The sequence below is a fragment of the Nanorana parkeri genome, unplaced genomic scaffold (genome assembly GCF_000935625.1).
Source record: "Nanorana parkeri isolate BGI_ZX_2015 unplaced genomic scaffold, ASM93562v1 scaffold130, whole genome shotgun sequence".
In the NCBI taxonomy this organism is placed as follows: domain Eukaryota; kingdom Metazoa; phylum Chordata; class Amphibia; order Anura; family Dicroglossidae; genus Nanorana; species Nanorana parkeri.
Window position 1 is genome coordinate 1,986,545 of NW_017306398.1, and position 19,137 is coordinate 2,005,681.

At 46.0% G+C, this 19,137-nt stretch overlaps 1 protein-coding gene across 1 annotated transcript in view; it reads left to right on the forward strand.

The window, feature by feature from the left end:
• The window catches only part of LOC108784872 (VPS10 domain-containing receptor SorCS3-like), a 436,296-nt gene that overhangs the window by 259,792 nt on the left and 157,367 nt on the right, over window positions 1-19,137 (forward strand). The window contains exon 7 of the mRNA XM_018553807.1: window positions 9,313-9,431. Coding sequence (XP_018409309.1) covers window positions 9,313-9,431 — 119 coding nt within the window. The remainder of the gene's footprint in view (window positions 1-9,312; window positions 9,432-19,137) is intronic.

Here is a 19,137-nt window from a genome sequence, read left to right on the forward strand (position 1 = left end):
AGATCCCACCTCCTGCTCCACCCCTGAACCCCTTCCTGTGCGTCTCCACCCCACTAGTCCTGTAAGTACAACCCCCAACTACCTTCTCCTTATTTTAACCCTTTGTATTTTCTAATCTCTTTAAACCCGGTCACATAGTTCCAACGCCCATTGATGCTCTAAATGGCCTCATTTACCATGAGTATTGGATGCATGTGTAACACTCGGGTTCCATCTCGACCGAGTCCGAGCGCAGGCGCGCCGTACAACGCCGCCCACTCTCGGACGGGGTCTGGCGGCTTCATTGCGCATGCGTGCCGCGCGACTCCGCCCTCTCACTCGGGCCGCCGCTATAAAGCCGCGGGCCACTGTCTGATCGGCGTCCCACTATTGTGGAAGCAGGACGCTGACCAAACAGCCCTCTCTTGCTCCATACCAGGACCCAGAAACAACCGGAGTGCAACGGGGAGGCAAGACTCCCCCATACCTTTGGCTCATCATAAAGTGCAAGTATACAGGCTTCAGCCAGATCTATTGAACTGCTAATGATCCATTGAACTTGCTGTCACAACCTCATACCTAATTGAATTGCTATGACCCATTGAATTGCTATTGATCCATTGAACTGCTATTGATGCTAATATCAGCTGTCACAACCTCATACCTATTTGAACTGCTATGATCCATTGAATTGATATTGATCCATTGAACTGCTATTGATCCATTGAACCTTTATTGATGCTATTATAAACTGTCACAACCTCATACTTATTGTGCTGCCATTTATCTAGTATCATCTGTTATAACCTCATACCTATCACAGGGTAGAAGTGCTTAAAACGGGGCGTGATGTTTGGTAGCTCCCTCCTCGCCGTAAAACCATACTTGGCTTAAGAGGTGGAGCTACACTCTGATACCCGTCTCTAAGAGAGAAATTCCAATCTGCATCTGTGGTCCATTGAACAGTTAAAACCCCAGGCAGGGTGTTACAGCATGTGACTGTGCTATGGTGTAGATAACCAATATGTAGCGCTAAGTACAAAGCACATCTTAATGAGCGATGTCACAGCATATTGGTTGGTGATAACAGAAATCAATATGGAGGCCTACATTCGTAACTCTAGATATATGGAACTTTAAGTATATGCCATAGGAGAAAAGTCTGAGGAAATGCTTTGTCCTGCTTGCAACAGACTGGTTGCATCATCTTAATTTGGACCAAGCCACTGACTGGCAGCACAAGGAGCCAATCAGTTGTCCGGCAATGCAAGGAGCCATGCAGATGAAGGAGCCATGCTCTTTCACCATCCTGTCACAGGGTGGAGAGAGGACCTGTAAGTAAGTGTGAAACTGCAGCAGGGAATGATCACGTTCCCACCCTTGTTAGACAGGGCTGTGCTGTGCTTCAGAGCTGTGTAAATCTCAGTACAGGGTGGGACATATGTGTATTTCCTGTACATATTAAGCTGTTTGCTTGGAGGTTAGCTTTAGGCTACATTATACGCTCAGTCTATGGAAGAGAATACTTAATGCCTTGCCATTAAATGTGCTATCAGGCATGGCAATCAGATGACCTCGGGAATTATGAGCTGCACCAGGACCTGTGAGCTTTAGTCAATACCATGCACATGAGATATATTCATTAAGCATTCACTGTAATGAGTGGAGCCCCTGGCCAGCAGTGACATACTGCAGTGACAGGAGGCAGACCGTGCGGTGGGTCTGTGTCTGCACAAAGTTGCTCTGCAGTGCAGTATCTCAATCTAACGAGCTGCAATGGCCTCATAAACACAGGAGCCTCTCCGTTAATGCTACAGCAGACACCATAACCTTTCGGATCAGCAAATTATTCTTGCAGTGCAGTTATCTGCTCTGCAACTAGCTCACCGGGGCTGATTACAACAATTGAGTCATACCTAATCAGACCCTGCTTTATAATTATCCATCATTCATCGGAGGCTGTGTGGGACTGCGTGGGTCCCTGACTTCAAACCGAACCTGCAAGGTAGACAGTTCATTACAAAGTGTCAGCGCTAGCGGTGGCAACGGTTATTAGGATGATTTCATATAACAGCTCTGAATCTTGATAATCGTTGGTTGAGCGGGTAAAGTTCCTTGTGTTCGGAGGAGCGTTCCACATTTATGTTTCAGATTGCTTCCCTTAGAAGAGATGAAAGGAGAAAGAAAGGGATCACTGGCCTTCACAGGTCTCAGGCATACAGTATGAAGGTGCACAGGGGTAACGTAGGCCTTAAAGGGTCAGTTCACCCAAAGGTGCTTGGTGCATGCTGCAGGGGTAAAGGCCAAATCAGAGCAAAAAAATGTAGAAAGACATGGTCTATGAGGAAATTAACTCTGGTTATAATACTCACCTCCTTTCTGGCACCGTCTGGCACCGTCTGCCACAGTCAGCGCCGGATGTACTCTCTCTGCTGCCCCAAGGCCAGGTTCCTCGATGCGTCCCCCTGTCTGCAGGCTGCATACAAGTGAACTCGGCGACATCATCGAGATCACTTGAACAAAACAAGCGGCGGGTACCCCACTGTACGTTCAGCCCTGCAGGCTAAATGTAGAAAACAACTACAGGAATCCCACACCCCTGCTGCCCCTCTACTCCCTGCTGCCCCGAGGCCAGGTATCAGGTGTGTCTGCGGGCAAGCAGCACGGAGGGAACCCACTGGCAGGAAGCAGCCTGAATGGTCCAAAGGCAAGGTAACAAGGGGGCAATCCAAAGAGGTAGTCGAGGGTAATCCGAGGTCGAGGCAGGTAGCAGAGGGTCAGAGGCGATAGGCGGTCCATGGTCGGTACACGGGAGGTCAGCAGATGGTTCAGGAAACTGGCAGCAAGGCACATAGGAGGGGAGCTTTGTATGTCACACCATGAGGTGGAATAACTCAGAAATAAGCCAGAGCTCAGGCCAGGTTTTTATAGCCAGGGGAGGTAAGACCACCCCCCGGTCGCCGAGGCAACCAGGAGGCTTCCCTCCCCGGGAACCAATGGCAGGCGAGAGAGATGGAAGGTGTGTATTGGGAACCTCCCCCAGCAAGGCTCACACCCAATGCCTAATGGCGCCGGAGCGCTGCGTGCGCGCTTCCGGGGATGCGCTCTTAGCCTGTGTACTGCGCACCCGCCGCGCGACTCGCGCATGCACACCCACAACCCGGGCACCAGGAGTTCTACCAAGCTGAGGGGGAACCCGTGCCCTGCGCCATGCCCGTGGTCCCCGAGCAGGGGCAACACCCCCTGCTTCCTGACACCAGTCCTTGGTCGGCCTTGTGGCAAATCTAGCCCTGGCCACAGTAACTCTTTCTGAACTGTAGTTGAAGCCCAGAGTAATTGAACCCATATGACTGAGGACATCTTATGACAGACGTATCCTTTGAGGGGGTGTCAACAAGCACCCTTCACTTACATACAATGATGCAAAGAACGGTCATGGCATCATCATCTCAGGGTTGCTCTCTATGACGTTGGGAACCATCCACTTTGGGAGGAGGTCCAAACAGGTAGAGGACCCTCTGTATCAGGTCCAAGTAGAAGAGGGATCGAGATGCTGAATGCAAACCCTCAACCAGTAGGTAGGAGTTCTTTGTTTGAGCCAAATCACCTAGGTTTGGCAGATCACCATAAAGTGGGGGTCACCTGTAGAGGTCACCCAAATTGAGAAGTAAAGTGAGAAGAAGGCGTATTTTGATAGTACAAAATTGTTTTTTTGTTCCATAAGAGACAACAGAAAAACAAAAGGCATTTCAGGGGGTGAACAATCTCCCTTCATCAGGTCTGCAAAAGATACAAAACATAAAAGTGATACATGTGGCTCAATATCCATGTCTTTGGAATGTCAACATATTGTGTAGCAAATTTTCCTCACATAGACATTTACTATTGAGGTTATCATTCTATTTTATCTACACAAGGTGTGTGGAAAGCTGCTGGAAGCGGCTAAAGGGTATGGAGTACCTCCAAGGCGTTTTAGGATGCAAGCAACTTCCCTGCCCCTTACAGGTAAACCCTGCTTCTTGAGGCACTTGCAGAAGTACAACCACTATAGCATATAACAGAGGCAGTCATAGCTAATGGCGTTCCTATTAACCATTGGCTGAAGCACCAGCTCAAATACATGCTTCAGTTTCCTAATAAGTAAGCAGATTATAATGTCCCCCGAATAACTGGAACGTCAATTCAGTTCTTTGTTACTGCCGGCAGACTGCAACTACAGCACATATTTAACTGGATGGCCTTGCCTCAACTTCCAGCAAAATCCCAGTGAACTAGTCATTTGGTGCTAATAACCATGAAATGTCTAGTTGCAGTTAAGATTTTAATAAGTCACGAGCGGCTACAGCGCAATTAATTGGCCTCGTACGGACAATAGCGGCAAAGTGCTTCATTGCCCGCAGCCAATGAAAAAGCAATGATTTCCTTTTAAATTTATAAAGATGCTTCATGGCAGATACTGCGGGATTCTATTTAAGCATAATGTAGGAAGTCAATGATGCAGAGCGTATTGTGCGGGAGCACAAAATAAGACACTGTGAGGCCCATTTATAAACACTGGTGCAAAAAAAGGCTTGTTTTTCCATAGCAGCCATTTGTTAGCTTCCATTTATAGATGATATGTTAATGTGTGTGTGTGTATATATATATATATATATATGCACTATATTGCCAAAAGTATTGGGACGCCGGCCTTTACACGCACATGAACTTTAATGGCATCTCAGTCTTAGTCCGTACAGTTCAGTATTGGGTTGGCTCCGCCCTTTGCCGCTATAACAGCTTCAAATCTTCTGGGAAGGCGTCAACAAGGTTTAGGAGTGTGTCTATGGGAATGTTGGACCATTTGTGAGGTCAGGTACTGATGTTGGAGGAGAAGGACGGGCTCACAGTCTCCGCTCTAATTCATCCCAAAGGTGTTCTATCGGGTTGAGGTCAGGACTCAAATTCAAGAGTCAGAGTCAAGTTCCTCCACCCCAAACTTCCCCATCCATGTCTTTATAGACCTTGCTTTGTGCACTGGTGCGCAGTCATATTGGAGCAGGAAGGGGCCGTCCCCAAACTCCTCCCACAAAGTTAGGATCATTAAATTGTCCAAAATGCCTTGTTATGGTGATGCCTTAAGAGTTCCCTTCACTGGAACTAAGCGGCCAAGCCCAACCCCTGAAAAACAACTCCACACCTTTATACCCCCTCCACCAAACTTTACTCTTGCCACAATGCAGCCAGGCAAGTACCGTTCTCCTGGCAACCGCCAAACCCAGACACGTCCATCGGATTGCCAGACAGAGACGCGTGATTGGTCACTCCAGAGAACACGTCTCCACTTCTCTAGTCCAGTCTAGTGGCGGCGTGCTTTACACCGCGGCATCCCACGCTTTGCATTGCACTTGGTGATGTAAGGCTTGGATGCAGCTGCTCGGCCATGGAAACCCATTCCATGAAGCTCTCTACGCACTGTTGTTGTGCCAATCTGAAGGCCACATGGAGTTTGGAGGTCTGTAGCTATTGACTCTGCAGACAGTTGGTGACTTCTGCGTACTGTGTGCTTCAGCATGCGCTGACCACGCTCTGTCATGTTACGTGGCCTACCACTTCCTGGCTGAGTTGCTGTTGTTCCCAGTTGCTTCCACTTTGTTATAATCCCAGTAACAGGTGACCGCGGAATATTTAGTAGCAAGAAAAATTCACGGATGGACTTATTGTGCAGGTGACAACCAATCACGGCACCACGCTTGTAGTCACTGAGCTCCTGAGAGCGACCAATTCTTTCACAAATGTTTGTAGAAGCGTCTGCATGCCGAGGTGCGTGATTTTATATACCTGTGGCCATAGAGGTGATGGGAACACCTGAGAGAGAAGTTGGGGAGCTCACAGAGCACTCGCACAGGGCTTTTCCATAAACAAAAAGTCTTTATTTTTTCTCTACAGGCAACTCGCAGGTAAAAAACACAAAGGAAGGCTTAACCTCAGCATGTAACACAACGTACAATTATTTAGCAAATAGGGTATATTGTAGGGATGCCGGCCACCGAAACATATCGGCCGAAAATGGCACTTTTGGCTAAATGCCGAAAGTGCCATTTTGTGCTGATACATCGGCGCATCCCCGCTTTCTCTCCTCCCCGCTGGGCGCTGCTCTGTGTCCCAGTGGGCAGGAGAGAAAGTGACAGCCGGCCGAGCGCTGCGGGTGGAGAGCGCTGTGAGCGGCCGGTGTCTCTCCTCCCACACCACTTGGCCGCCTATCACAGTGCGGCAGAGCGGTGTGGGGGCGGAGACAGTGCTGTCACTGGAGGCTGAGCTCTCCTCCCGCACCGCTCGCTCAGCCTCCTGTGACAGTGTGTGTCAGAGAGGAGAGCTGATACAAGGAGTCGGTGATCAGTGATCGCTGAGTGTTTGTACATAATTGAGGACAGAGTATGGTTACTATATCCTCAATTATGAATGAATGGGAAGTGATCTACATCACCTCCTGTCCATTCATAGTTGTAGTTATAGTAAACATACTATATTCTCAAGTTATCAATGAACAGGAACACTCAGTATAGAGGTTTCCTGTTCATTGATAACAGGGGTTGTAGAAAAAGAGATTGAGGACTTTGTGTCCTCAATCTTTTTTTCTATTATGAAAGGGAAATATCAGGGATCTGTTTAGACCCCCAATATTTTCCGTTTCGGTTTTTAGATTTCTATTTCGGTGCACCTCTAGTATATTGTCTCATCGACTCAAGGTTGTCCCGTTCACTCACAGTGTCCCAATCCCAGCGAGTGAATATTTATTGCCTTCAACAGGTAACAGCTGTTTTAGTTAAACATTTGTTTTCAGGACAGGGTCGCTCTAAAGGTGGCCATACACCTTACGATTATTGGCCGAAACTTTTCGTCCGATGATCGAATAGTCGTACGACTTTCGTACGGCAGCCCCATCCTGCCCCGATGATCGCAAGATTCATTTAGCCGTAATTAACGAAAAACACCTGGGTGAAATGCGGTGAATGCTGTGAATTGATTTGCCGTATTTTCGTTGGTGCATGCGCAGTGTAGATCGTACGACTTTTGACGGACGGAAACGCCAGCAACCTTACGACAATCGTACGATCTAGCAAAGTTTTCAAACATGCTTGACCGTCAAAAGTCGTACGATTGTACAGTAATGTCGGTGAGGCACTGCTATGCACACATACGATTATCGGACGAAAAGTCGATCGCATACGAAAATCGTCCGATAATTGTAAGGTGTGTGGACACCTTAAGTCATCGGTCAAGGAGCTAGTTTGAAAAAAGCAAAAATGTTAATTTTCAGTTTCATCATTGTTGATCTAAAAGAAGGCAACATGAAACGCAGTTTAATTTATCTTCTTAGAAGGAAACAATTTTGTTTTCACTCTGTCGATAGCCGTTGTATTAATTCCCTGAATCAATCACTTTGCTGATGAATCCGCCTAATTATAACGGGAGAAAGCAGCTTCTCTAATAAGAAAAAAGAAAGAAAAGTTCAATATACATTTACATTCACTCAGTCAGAGATGTCCGAGGCCTCACCAGTCGTCCAAGGGCTACTTCCTATGCAGGTTTACCAAATGGCTTCTCTTCACAGATTCCTTGTGGAAACTAAGGGGGGTCATTCACAAAGCTGCCATAGGCAGCCGAGTGAATAACCGACCCGAAGTGAAGTGAGGCGAGCGCTGTTCGGCTATTCACTTCAGGCTTGCACGGCTGATTTCAGCCGTACATTGGTTGAAATCAGCCATACATCGGCTTGCTTTGGGTGGCTTCGGGTCAGCTGAACATTCTCAGGATGTTCAGCCGATCCGAAGTGCAGAAGGAGTTCGACTCAGCTGAACCAACATCTGGATCGGCTGAGCCGAACCTCCGGCAGGCTACTCGCTGCTGTTCGGCCTATTCTCATAGGGGCCGGACAGCAGTGAGTGAATAGCCGAATGCAGCTGAGCGGCATTCGGCTCGGCTATTCTGCTTGGTACCTCTGCCGTGCCGAGCTAAATAGAAAAACAATTAAAAAAAGTAGTAAAAAAAAATAGAAAGCGATTGGGCGGAGCTAGCAGTGACAGCTAGCTCCGCCCTACTGTTTTCTATTGGCCGGGACCAGCTGTCATTACAATGAGAGCTTGTCGGAGCCGTCGGGGGGATCAAAGCCGGCTTCGCAGAGTTCTCAGTGTAATGACAGATCAGCCTCCCCTGGAGACCTGGTAACCAGGGGAGGCTGATCTGTCTCTGCAAGTGGCCGGAGCCGGCTGTTCGGCCATCTTCGGCATTCACCTCAGCTCAGCCGAGCCGAAGCATATGCCTTTGGCTTGACTGAGCCGTTCGGCTAACTTTGGGAGCTGTACGGTCTATTCACTATAGCTCGTACAGCCGGTTCTACTGAACCAAAGAGCTCAGACGACCATAGCTAGCCGAAGGATCAGCCGTAGCTTCGGCTAGCTTTGTGAATAACCCCTTAAGATTTGCATGTTAGAGAAACGTTGGGTTCCTGGGGCAGAAGGTATATGCAGGCTGAAGAGGGTGTCACCATTTTATTCATGATGCCAACTTCAAGCCCCAAATTATAATTTTTTTTGGAATAATCTCTTTTTAATGATTTTTTTATAATATCATGAGGAAATTGAAACAAAAAACAAGGTCCCGTAAAGTAATACAAAGTAGCAGTTTTAAACGTATCTTTCCATCCAGTTTTTTTTTTTTTTTGCTGTCTGTGGAGAATTCAGCTTAATTCCGGACCTGGTGACATAATTACAAGAAATAGACACTCCCTACCTACAAACTGTATATTAATGTCAGTAACAGCTCTGATCCCGACTGATAATCCAGATCCATTGAGGGCCCATTCACACCACATCCAGATCATCTCCAGACCAGACCAGATTGTTTCTGGACCCAAAATACATCCTAATGCATCCCTATGCTATTTCTGGCCTCTGTTCACACCAGTGCAGTCCGTTTGCAAAGCAAAACCGACAGGTCTATTCACAAAGGGTGACGAGTTTGGAGAAGGCCGGAGAAGTGAACAATCTAGGACAACATAGCTGAACTGGAAAGTGAGCTGAATTGGAGAATTTTTCCAAATCAGCGATGTTGTCCTAGATTGTTCACTTCTCCGGCCTTTTGCAAAGGTTGTACTCTTTGTGAATAGACCTGCTCAGGTTAATGACCTCTTTTGAAGAGGTGAAGACCCTACCCCTTATATAGAGATAAGGACTGATTATGGCTTCCGGGTTACACTTCACTGCACTCTGTACTGGGTGGACTGCATCTCCGAAATGTTGTTGTATATGAGCACTTTGCATGATCGTTTTCTGTCTTTTTTTTTTTTTTCAGATGCTCATTACATAACTTGTAGAATACAAGAGTGCGCGGAGACCACCAGGAGCGGACCGTTCTCTCGCTATATTGACACCAATTCATTAGTGGTGCAGGACGAGTACGTCTTCATTCAGGTAAGAGACCAATCAGAGTAGGAGGACACTACGCTCCTTCTCGGGGTCAGCCAATGGCAGCCTTCAATGCTGGAAGGGAGTTGCAGCTTTGGCAGGTTTCAATGCTGTTTTAACCCCTGTCTCTCTGGGGCTATTCACAAAGGCAGCCAAGTGAATAACCCACGTGAAGGGAAGTGAGCTGAACGCCGTTCGGCTATTCACTTCAGGCTTGTACAGCTGATTACAGCCATACATCGGCTTGCTTCAGATGGCTTCGGTTCAGCCAACATGCTCAGCATGTTCGGCTGAGCTGAAGTGCAGAAGCAGTTCGATTTAGCCGATCCAACATCTGGATCGGCTGAGCCAAACCTCCAGCAGGCTACTGGCTATTTGGCTATTCACTCACTGCCGTTCGGCCCCTATGAGAATAGGCCGAACGGAAGCGAGTGAATAGCCAAATGCTGCAGAGCAGGGAAAAAAGTAGAAAAAAAGTTTACAAATGTAAATTAATGATAAATTGTAAAAAATAAATAAAGATTTTAAAATAAAAATAAAAAAATTAAAGATTATTGAGAAAAAAAAAAAAAATGAAAGAAACAATTGGGCAGAACCAGCAGTGACAGCTAGCTCCACCCAACTGTTTCCTGTTGGCCAGGACCTGCTAGAGCAGGGGTGCCCACAATTTTTTGTGTTAAGATCTACTTTTCAAATGACGAGCTAAATGAGATCTACCAATGAAAAAAAAACCTCCTTCGCTCTCTCTCCTGGCTGTCTCTCCTTGCTCTCCTGGCTGTCTCTCCTCGCTCTCCTGGCTGTCCCTCCTTGCTTATCCTCCTGGCTGTCTCTCCTCTCTCTCCTGGCTGTCTCTCCTGGCTGTTATCCTCTCTCTCCTGGCTGTCATTCCTCATTTTCTCTCCTGGCTGTCTCTCTTCGCTCTCTCCCCTGTCTGTCTCTCCCCGCTCTCTCCCCTGGCTCACCTTGCTGTATTTTGCTGTGTAAACTAATATTCTTTGATGTAATACATGGCACTTCAACCACCAGAATCCACCAGAAAGGTGTCAGGGAGCTCGGCTCAGCAGACTCAGGCTGATAGGTAATCATGTGTGCACAGCTAAATAAATATACCAAAATGGAATAAAGGGGCCGCCATTCCCCCCCTTCCTGATCTACATGCATCAGCTTTGAGAGCTACTACTAGATCACCATCTACCTAATGGGCACCCCTGTGCTAGAGTCTTCTAGCAGGTCGCGGCCAATGAATAACAACTGTGCGGAGCCAGGCCGTGACGTCACGGCCGGCTCCGCCAAGTTGTCATTGTTTAATAAAAGTTCAGCGTCCTCTGGTAACCTGGGGGCGCTGATCTGTCACTGCAACTGAACGGAGCCAGCCGTGGGATCAAGCTCCGCCCAGCTGTCGGTTGCAAGGCTTTCAGCCGGCCAATGGCTAGCCGCTCACCCCGCTTCGGGTTTCACTTCGCCTCAGTCGAGCCGAAGCATATGCCTTCAGCTCGGCTGACCTGCTCGGCCAGCTTGGGAGCTGTACAGGCTATAGTGAATAGCTACGGCTGATCCTTCGGCTAGCCGTAAAGGATGATTCGGTACTGAAGAACACTCTTACACACCAAACGCTGCTCACAGCTGGATGTAAACAAAGCAATGTTTACAATGGCCAGGGCCACGCAATGCTATTTTTTTCCCTAAGCTGCTGGTTGTCTTGGGATTTAATAAACAATATGATGTGTTTCAAAACTGCGGTGTCACTGATGATGTTAAAAAATGTCTATGTGATCGCTTTTCTAGCCTAGCACTAATAAATATTTATATGCACCTATAATCCAGTACCTGTAAAAATGGACACCAGTGGGATATCCGGAAGCTACGGGATTAAATGCTTTTTTTTTTTTTTAATAAGCATCTGAATGAGTTTGTGCTCCGGCAGTAATGAAAGTTTACAAATAGCTGATCCATGTCACCGGCAGGGAAATGGCATTTTTTATCCCTGCTCCTGTTTGGTCGTTGGTCAGTAATTGCTGGTTGTGCTGAGCTGCAATTGCTGATGTGACACGGACATCTCATGAAAAGATTTCACAGCCGGCTCTGGTTTTCCGCACAATGGTTACAATTTCATGAAACAATACTGTAATCACTGTCAGCGCCAAGATCAGGGGATTGTTTGCTGCCAGCAAAGAAAATAACAGTATTAGCTATGTATTAAAGGTTTCATATTTGTTCTGCACTGGATGCGTGTCATCAATTCTCTAAAATAGCCACATAACTGACAATGCAGCCTATCCATTCACTAGAGACCGGTGACATCACTGAGAATGCAGCCTATCCATTCACTAGAGACCGGTGACATCACTGAGAATGCAGCCTATCCATTCACTAGAGACCGGTGACATCACTGAGAATGTAGCCTATCCATTCACTAGAGACTGGTGACATCACTGAGAGTGCAGCCTATCCATTCACTAGAGACCGGTGACATCACTGAGAATGTAGCCTATCCATTCACTAGAGTCCGGTGACATCACTGAGAATGCAGCCTATCCATTCACTGGAGACCGGTGACATCACTGAGAACGCAGCCTATCCATTCACTGGAGACCGGTGACATCACTGAGAACGCAGCCTATCCATTCATTAGAGACCGGTGACATCACTGAGGCTGTTGACTCAGGTGGCATCTCTTTGGGTCATGTGGGGGAGGTCTGCTGCACAATGTTTGTAGTGTGCCTGCAGCCCCCCTTCCGGCCAAAGCGTCCCCGTTTACTAAGAGCCAGCCATACACATCTCTCCGCACAGCTCTTAGCAACCTGCGATGCTCTTGCCGGCGTCCTGCCGAGCTACTTGCAACCAGTAATGTCACTCATTGCCAGTAGCTTGGTGGGACACCAGCCAGAGAGTCCAAGCTACTCAAGTTGCTAAGAGCTGGGAGGGGAGATGCAGAGCCCTTACACATCTCCCCATCCAGTTCTTAGCGGCATCACTCTCCACCAGCAAGACCCCCCATTGATTGTGCATCATCCAGCAACACCCCTCCCCGAGGGCTAGGGGCACCCCCACTGGCAGGTTTCCATTAACGGACACTTCAGAATAGATCTTTATGTTTCATTTTGACAACTTGTTTCTTTGTTTCTCTTCTGCTCAAGGTGAAAACAGTGAAACGTCCTCACTTAGCATCATCTGTATACCGGAGGTGTTTTACATGGTGATAATTGTTTTTTTTTAATGTTTCCATTGCTGTTCATTTTGCCGCTCGCCGTTCATCTCTTAATAAGCTGTCTTAGGTATTCACAGGCAGGTTGTATGCGCGGAGAGAATTGGACCGTTAGCATGTTTGCACTTGGTGGGAATTGTCTGCGTTCGACATGTTTTTCATCTTCGTTATGAACTGGTAACACAACACAGATCAATGCGCCGTCTAATAATATATTTTTCATAAAATTTTTAGAGATGTGGATCTGAGATGTGGTGGGAGTAACGACGGAGCTGCAGTTCTAGGGAAATATATGTTTTGGCTTTGCTCCTCTTGTGATAAGAGCACTTGCTATATTTTTTTTTATCATTGGGTAAGCGGCATTTAGGTCAATTTCCTGTAGACTAGAGGTGGAAATAAAAAAGGATTGATAAAGGGGGAAGCATTGGGAACAGGCTGTTTGTTTTCCAGGAATACCCCTACAAATTTATGTACAATCTTCCGATGAATCGCCTGGTGCCCAGGCTGGCTGTTTGTCCTTGGAGGCTCTTGTCTAGATGCAAAGACAAATGTAAATGTCAAACAAAGCAGAACACAAATGAAAGAACCTTTGGTGAGTAGAATAAAAACAAACTGCACTGAAAAATTACATCTTTTAGAGCAGTGGTTCTCAACCCGTGTATCCTCAGGACCCACATTTGTCCTTGGCCATTAAGTCGCGACCCAAGTCCCACTGCAGGCGATCGACCTGTGGGTGGGAGGTGTGTTTGGGGTACCATTCAAATGAATGGCAACGCAACATGCCTCCCGCACCAGAACACGTACTAGGTGTGATTGCGTGGTACAGTGCATTACTCTGGTCCTTGCACCTCTACAGGACACATGAGGGAGCTGCAAGCAATGCGCGTTTGGATGGAGCTAGCTCGTGGCCATACCCCCATCCTATCCCACCTCAAGCTAACACTCGGCACCGGTCAGCATATTCTGAATGGCTGCCAGGCGCGAGAACTGAAAGTGCTGCGTTAGGGGGAGGCAGAGGAGCCTTTCACCTAGAAAAGTGGAAGGCATGCAGCGACCCACTGAACATGGGGTCGCGACCCACTTTTGGGTAACGACCCACCAGTTGAGAACCAAGGTTTTAGAGGGTTATTCACAAAGGAGCTGAAGGATCTAGCCGTAGCTTTGGCTGATCCCTTCATCTCATTTTGGCCGCCGGAGCCCTTCTGTGTGGGGGAACCTTGAAAAGCACCCACCCAGTGCCTGAGGACATGTGGCCTGGTATGGTGCAGGAAGAGTGGCAGGAGGGGTATGGGCGCTTGCTTCCCACCACCCTTTTCTGCCTTGCCAGGCATGTGCTCGGATCAAGGGTCTGGTTGGGAATTTTAAGGGGGACCCCATGTTTTTTCCCACCTTTTTGGGGGTGGGGCTCCTCCCTAAAATTCCTACCAGACCTAAAGGACCTGGTATGACTTTGGGGGGAACCCCACGGTTTATTTTTTAACTTGGGGTCCCTCCTAACTTTCCTACCAGACCTAAAGGGTCTCGTATGGTTTGGGAGGGTGGAACTGCACGCTGTTTTTCTTTTGTTTTCTTTACATCTTTGTGTATTATTTTATTAGCATGTTTTTTATGTTTATTTTTGTACAATTTTTTAAATATGATTTTTCTCTCTTGTTTACATTATTGTTATTTTATCCAAGGTAGCGAGCAGAATAGCCGAGGCGAATGCCGCTCGGCGGCATTCGGCTATTCACTCACTACTGTTCGGCCCCTATGAGAATAGGGGAGAACGGCAGCAAGTGAACTGCCGGAGGTTTGGCTCAGTTGATCCAGATTTTGGATCGGCTGAGTCGAATGGCTTCTTCACTTCGGCTTAGTCAAACATGCAGAGCATGTTCGGGTGACCGAAGCCAACCGATGTACGGCTGATTTTAGCCGATGTACGACTGCAATCAGCCATACGAGGCCGAAGTGCAGCCTTACGGGGCCTTTGGCAGCATTGTGAATAACCCCCTTAGTCTATGTACTCACTTGTGTATCTGCATATATATGTGTTTTTTAGCACATGTGAGTTCTTACGCACCTTAGTGCACATTTTTGGTACATTGTAATGCACCAAGCAGTATCCATACCTCCCAAAGTTCTCAATAACTCCCAACAAGCTGCCAAAAGATTTGTTTTTTGTCCATCTAGTTCTGAGATTTAAGTGACCATGTATTTTAGTTCCTGAAATGTATTTTAGTTCCTGGGCACCTACACATATTATATACCGTTTTTTAAAAGACACAATGGGCTTTAATTTGATGTGACATATGCATAAATAAATTCCTATTTTTGTAAAAAAATAAAGGAACAAAATAGATTTTTTTTCACAGTTTTGACAATAATAATGTACACAATTATTAAAAATAATTCACATTAAATTATTTTATTTGTCCCGATTTATTTTGGGAGTTATAGGTCACAAAATACAAGGAGTGAAATACAATTTTAGTGTGGAACAGTTTTAGAATGTGGATTATTTGTCTTCTAACTTTAATATAATTTTACACTTTTTTAAAGTTTTTCAATTATTTTTAACAAGTTTTAGAAACTTAAAAAGAAACTGTTTAAAACTTTTAAAACTTGGGGTGCACTAAAGGGTTATTTTTTTTATTTACAGCGGCTTTGATACATAGTATTCTGAGGAGACACTGTATTTTCCTCAGAGATACTTTGTATCACTTTTCTAAGATACTGATCCAGCTTGCAGCTCTACAACACAGTGAGCTGCAAGCCGGCTCTGTGGCTGTTACAGCACTGTGATTGCGACGATTAGCTATCACAGTGATTACAGTGCTGGGACCCCCTCATTTGCTGTTGAGGGTCTGCCTCAGACACTGAGGGACCCAGCAACAGCATGAACTCAATGAGCGCTGGTCCTTTCATGGACCCCATTTTACCCCATAACAGGATCCATTACCTGTCTTTAACGAACTGAAAGATGGTGACGGAATAATCCCGTCATTGGTCAGGAAGGGGGCTAAACAGCACTGCCATACTTCCCTGTCTTGTGTGGCAGGGCAGGAGACCATATTTTTTTCTCTGCTGCAGTTCAGTAAAACTATCATGTCTCCTCCTCTCCCCCACCCTTTAACTGGAATGTGTAGAAGGAGTGCGCCAGACCAAGAAAGGTTTAGAGTCTAAAATCTTTTAATCACTCAACTGATAGCAAAAAAAAACTGTAGGTAGCCAATATGTTTCCGTGGCTACAATTCCTCTCTTCATCAGAGCTGAATGGAATGATAAAGTTTTGGATGGACTCAAATGATGGCTTCTAAGCTGACTGTATTCAGAGGTAAAAAGACCAATTGGTCAGTAATAGTGCCAGCAAGGATAGCCAACAGCCAAATGACATTTTGGCTGTCCTTGCGGGCATTGTTACTGACCAATTGGTCTTTTCTTATTCTTCTCCCATCACTTGTCGAAGCTTTGCAGTTTGCAAGAGGCCAATAGTGAGTCAAACTCGGGTACTTATGTTGCTTGCATTTAAAAATACTTTTAAAGGAGAACTATGAGGTGAGTTATTTTCACTCTACCTCATAGTTCAAGCCGACGTGTGACAATGAAACTGTCACAGGTCGGCTCAATAAATCGGGAATAAAGCAAACACATACCGTCGCTCGCTCACTTCTCAATAATCTCCCTGCAGAGAGCTGTGACTGTCACTCACGGCTCCCTGCAGGGATTACCCCCCTCCCCTGTCCGATCCTCCAGCGCTGACTGGCGGAACGCATGGGGGAGGGGGCGGGTACAGCTGGCTCTACCTCTAGATAGGCAGAGCCAGCTGTAACTCATGCAGCTGGGTAGATCTCGACAGCAATGTCGGGATCCGTCCCGGCTGCGGCGGTCTCAGTATACTGCAAGCTGTAGCTCGCGATATACTGAGCTTTGGGTCACGGGAGGATGCTAGTTTATGTCCTCCCGTGACCCTTAGGGGAACTATGGGGAAAAACACTTACCCCATAGTTCTACTTTAAGGATGTGTTGATACTCACATAACTGCTTTAATCTGTGGCTTTTATATCTGCATCAAATTTAATTTAATTTCCCTCAATGTGTTTTTTTTCAGCTGCATCCCAAACACATTTACATTTCACAGCAGCAGGTGTCCCTGAGCATGTCTTTGAAACACAACCACACACCGCAAGAAACTGAAAGCACACATGGTTCTTCGTGTGTTCATATTATGCTAAAAGCCCCTTTCAACCCATGCAGGTCTCCCTAGCGTACGGCCTACCTGAATTCAACGTTCCGTCTGATCAGTTCTTCTTTGGCTTTTTTTGATGTTTGATCCATATAAACTTCTACGCTTTTAAAACAGATACCCAAATTGTTCACCGATCATTGAGTTCTCAAGATACATTTTTGTTTTGTTTTGATAGTCTAAAAGCCTTCTTGTCTTACGGCTCTTGAGATCAGAGATACTTTTGTGTTGTGCAGTGTTCTTGTCCGTTCCTGACAAGAGCCTCAAAACCATCCACAGCGTTCTCTCTCTCTCTCCGTTCATTGGACAAGATGACGGCGCGCCACCACTTTCCACATCTCCATCTCTTCTTCTTTTATTTTTAATTCTAAGAAGCCGAGATCCTTCAGAGAAATCAATCCACACAATTTATTTTTAACTTCTAACTCCTTAAGCTCAAATTGATTTTATCTTGGCAATCAATTGTTCAAAGAACAACTCATCAGGCCATTCATCCAGCAAGCATCGAACTGGCCAGAAGGCTTTATCGAGCCAGACATTAAAAGCTTATTATAAAATGAAAGGGAACGTAGACGGTTAATGATGAGCATGATCAAGGCGGTTGTACAGGTGAGTGATGCCCAATAAAGCGAGGAACGCCAAGCTAGTCCCTGACCGCAGGAGGTTGTATGGAAGTTCATTCATTATGGAGCTGCTGGCATGCCACAGTTGAATGCTTGTCCTTACATAGATGCACATGATAAAGAAAAGACAAAAGTCTACTGCATTTAAAAGTCACACTTCCCAAAAGTGAGATCTCAATTAGAAGTGAAGGGGGTCTTCTGGCTTGCTATATGTCTCGGATTTCCAGAGATAAGATTTCCCTGTTCATGTTTTCAGGTCTTTTCCAGGCCATCTTGAAGTCTTAAAGTGGTCTTTTTTGGATTTTGGATCGAGGAGGGAAGGGTTAGGTTTGTGTCCCAGCTGGAGCGAGTCCCCTTTCTATCTGTTCTGGTGATCATTGTCACTGAGACAGAAAGAGAATGGAAATCCAAATTGTTTGAGTGGTCACCAATTCAATAAGTAGGAGAAAATACAACTGGGATACTTGTTTTAGTGACAACTGTCTAAGATGGTAATCTTTCTCACTTTGGAGAGACATCCTCTCATTTCCAATTGCGTCTCAAGGACAGGAAGTGAAGGGAAATCTCACCAGCGGGAAACAGAAAATTAACTTGATATGGATTTCAACCTTTCCCTTTTATATCTATAAGTTGATTCAAAGAACACACCAACAAGACATGGGATTAGTTTGAGTTAGTCCCAAATACTAATACAAGGACTAGGACAAGGATAACATGTAGAATGTGTATTATTCTAGTCAACACAAGCAAAACCATAACCTTTATTTGAGATAAGATGACCCTTAAAACTCCAAAATTGCAGTTCTTGTGGGATGTTTCTCGGTCTGCAGTGGTCAGGATCTACCAAAGGTGGTCCAAGGAAGGAAAACTGGTGAACTGTCGACAGAGTCATAGGCGGCCAAGGTTCACTGATGCACGTGGGGATTGAAGGCTGGCCCATGTAGTTCGATCTAATAGAAGAACTACTGTAACTCAAATTGCTGAAAAAGTTCATGCTGGTTCAGATAGAAAGGTGTCTGAACACACTGAGCATCGCAGTTTGTTGCGTATGGGGTTGCATAGCAGACCACTCCAGTTGCCCATGCTGTCTACCACCAGAAGTGCCTACAATGGGCATGTGAGCATCACAACTGGAACACAAAGTAATGGAGGAAGGTGGCCTGGTCTGATGAATCATGTTTTCTTTTATATCATGTGGATAGCCAGGTGCATGTGTGTCACTTACTTGGGGAAGAAATGGCACCAGGATGCACTCTGGGAAGTGTGCAAGCTAGTGGAGGTAGTGTGATGCTTTGAGCAATGTTCTGCTCGGAAACCTTGGGTCCTCCCATTTATGTGAATGTTACTTTGACATGGACCACCAACCTAAACATTGTTCCTGACCAAGTACACCCCTTCATGGAGACGGTATTCCCTAATGGCAGTGGCCTCTTTCAGCAGGATAATACCCCATACTGCAAAAAGGGTTTAAGAATGGTTTGAGGAACACAACAATGAGTTTGAGGTGTTGACTTGTCCTCCAAATTCTCTTGATCTCAATCCAATGGAGCATCTTTGGGATGTGCTGGAAAAACTACTCCTGAAAATGTAATTCTGTGTTTTATATATATATATATATGTATATATATATATATATATATATATATTTATATATATATC